Source organism: Andrographis paniculata, unplaced genomic scaffold (genome assembly GCF_009805555.1).
Source record: "Andrographis paniculata isolate CXL003 unplaced genomic scaffold, ASM980555v1 Contig86END, whole genome shotgun sequence".
NCBI lineage: Eukaryota > Viridiplantae > Streptophyta > Magnoliopsida > Lamiales > Acanthaceae > Andrographis > Andrographis paniculata.
Genome location: NW_026137624.1, coordinates 4,463,504 through 4,466,360, shown reverse-complemented (window position 1 = coordinate 4,466,360; position 2,857 = coordinate 4,463,504). Strand labels below are relative to the sequence as shown.

General features: G+C 34.6%; 1 protein-coding gene across 1 annotated transcript; it reads right to left on the bottom strand.

Annotated features, from left to right (window-relative positions):
- Window positions 1-339: 339 nt before the first annotated feature.
- On the bottom strand, window positions 340-2,649 carry LOC127241916 (protein CONSERVED IN THE GREEN LINEAGE AND DIATOMS 27, chloroplastic). The gene is made up of 6 exons (XM_051261185.1): window positions 2,250-2,649; window positions 2,004-2,156; window positions 1,846-1,923; window positions 1,533-1,664; window positions 777-949; window positions 340-643 (listed from the first exon to the last, which is right to left on the bottom strand). Exons 1-6 carry the CDS (start codon window positions 2,526-2,528, stop codon window positions 481-483), a joined length of 978 nt encoding a protein of 325 aa, XP_051117142.1. The 5' UTR covers window positions 2,529-2,649; the 3' UTR covers window positions 340-480.
- Between the last annotated feature and the right edge of the window lie 208 nt (window positions 2,650-2,857).

The window sequence follows — 2,857 nt, the reverse complement described above, 5'->3', positions numbered from 1 at the left end:
AGTGTGCACTTTCAGGTAGCGGCTGCGGATTCCTACGTCATCTAGAAAAAAAAAAATATATTGACAAGGTATTAAGTTCGGCTGGGGGTTTTACCCAGTGTGCACTTTCGGGTAGCGGTTGGGGGTTTTACCCAGTGTGCACTTTCGGGTAACGGCTGCGGATTCCGACGTCATCCAAAAAAAAAAATTGACAGGTTTAATTATATTTGCAATTGGGACTTTATCTATACCTAATATTTCATGGTGAGGAGAAAGCTTGAATTTGATTTGGATGTAATTTTTTAGTGTTTTGGTTTTAGTCGGATTCTTTTTTTTTTTTTTTATGAAGAATTATGTCGATTATATTAAAAAGTAATATTTTATGTTGAAAAAAATAAGATGTTTTATTACAATGTGTTCTTTGTGATTTTTTTTTAAAAATTACATACTTTACGATATTTCATATTATTTAGCTAAAATATATTTTGACTTTTATATCAATCACTTAAGCAAATCTTCCCATTTGCAGTATTGCCCTCCCGCCATAGCACGGTAGAATCGGTCCGTGCAATAGACCGGCCGGCCGCCGGCTGCTTCAGCTGCCGCTGCCGCCAGATCATCGTCGGTCATAATCTCGCCAGGCAATCTTAATAGTTCCTCTTTCCTAGTTAAATTAATCAAAAAAATGAGAGAAATCAAATTAAATTCACATATATATATATGTATATATAACATTTTTATTTTTTATTTTTTATGTCTCCATCTTCTTTAAGTATATTTTTTTGTCAAATTCTTACCGCAATTTGAATTTTCCGCTGACCGGAATCTCAGACGGATTGTCTCCGTTAACAAATGTATTTCGAACAAAATCCTCAACTGGTGTAGCGAAAAAGAACAATGCTACGGATGTTACAAGAAGTGCCCCTGTCCCGACTAAAGTTTGTTTCAACATTTTAACGACTGGTTTCACCTACACAAATTAATCATGGAACACAATTGTTGGCTTAGCGATATCACATAGATATAGACAGACAATACAAGGTAAATGTTAACCTAATATAAATACAATTTATGAATGGATACTAATCAATATAGTATATGATACTCCTCTGTCCACGAAATATTCGCTCGTTTAGATTGAACATAAATTTTAATGAATATAATCTTATATCGGTGAAAGAATTTTTTTGATAAATTGAATACGTAAGTAATTGTGGTTGTAATATTAAAATGTATAAATTAAGATATGTATAAAATTATTTGCTATAAATGAAATATGCATATTTATCTAGACAAAAAAAAGAAAAAAAACACACAGACATGAAAAGACAGAAAGTGTAATACATAATATGAATAATCCCAACACAAAATATATATTATTATATTAACATAATACATATGCAAAATATGAATCGACAACCCTATTATGGTAACAATACAATTATAATTTTTAAAATTTCAAAATGATTGTATTTAATTTGATATTTTTTTTTAAAAAAAAACAATTAATAGTTATTGATTATAATATTTTATACGAACAGAGTTAGTTATACCTTGTAAGAGCCGAGTAATCGATCACGGGCAAGAATCTCGGGAGGCTTCACCCACATTTGGCCGTCATACCATCCGGTTTCCTCGTACGGTACGACGGCCGACAACAATCTGTCCCCGACATAACTCCATCCCTATATATATATATATATATATTTGCATATCATCAATCAAAATGATCTATCACTTGATTGGTAATAAGTGCACATTTATTGATGGATGATCGATGATCATGATCATGATCAATCTCTTGTTCATAATTAGTTGAATTCATAATATATTAATTAGTACGATGTTTGTTTGTTTGTTTGTTACCAAGTAAATCCTTAGGACAATCAGTGAGACAAGAAAAAGAGTTCCTGTTCCAGCAGCCAGCACAAACCTTAGAGGATCCTACACAATTAATTAATTAATTAATTAATTAAAAAAGCAAATCCAATTTCTTAATTACAAAGAATTAACTAATTAAGTACCTTGGCAGGGCTGAAGCTTGCGGCGGCGATAGGGAGTCCCAGGACCGTGAAGGTGAGGAGCCAGAGTCCCCCAACGCGCAGGAAGAATGATCCGGGACCTAAATCAGCCCAGGAATACAAGGTCCCGTCCTTGAGCGACGAATACTCATTTACCTGTGCTGCTTTTAGCTTTACTTAATTCAAACACCAATTAAAGAAACAATTTACGTTTACATAAATTAAATCAACTGTCTACCGACGACGGACCGGTCGTTGCTCAAAGGGGACCTGGACTTCGAGTCCCGGATCCCAGCTCTGACCAGGCGTGCTGCCTCCTCCTCCGCCAGTCTGGTCTTGGAGCGCCGCCCTAACGACGGCGATCCTTCGGCGGAGATTCCGATTCCGATTCCGGCGAGGAGACGGTGTAGCTCTGAAGAAATTAGTGGTAGTGGTAGTGCACAATAATAAATTGGAATTGGGGGCGGGGGTGGGGGTGGGGGTGGGGGTCAGAATCGAACAATACAGATTATAACTCATTGGAAGCATGATTCCTCAGATCGATCGAATTCTAAGAAATTACATTAGTCGGATAAGAAAGACTTCAGAGATTGTGAATGTGAATGTCAATGTGTGGTGGGTAGCGTAACACGCTCTATAGGCATGCCTCCACGGGTTTTGCCTCCTGTTCTTGTCTCTCATACTATCATTGTATGTATTTAATGTAAAAAATATTTTTATATTTATATAATTTTTTTTTTTTTTTTTTTTTTTTTTTTTTTATAAACATAGTTTTATTAGTATTATAAGACACCAATAAAAATATTTATCATTTTTTCTTGATTTGTATTACATTTTGATACAATAATTAATATTTA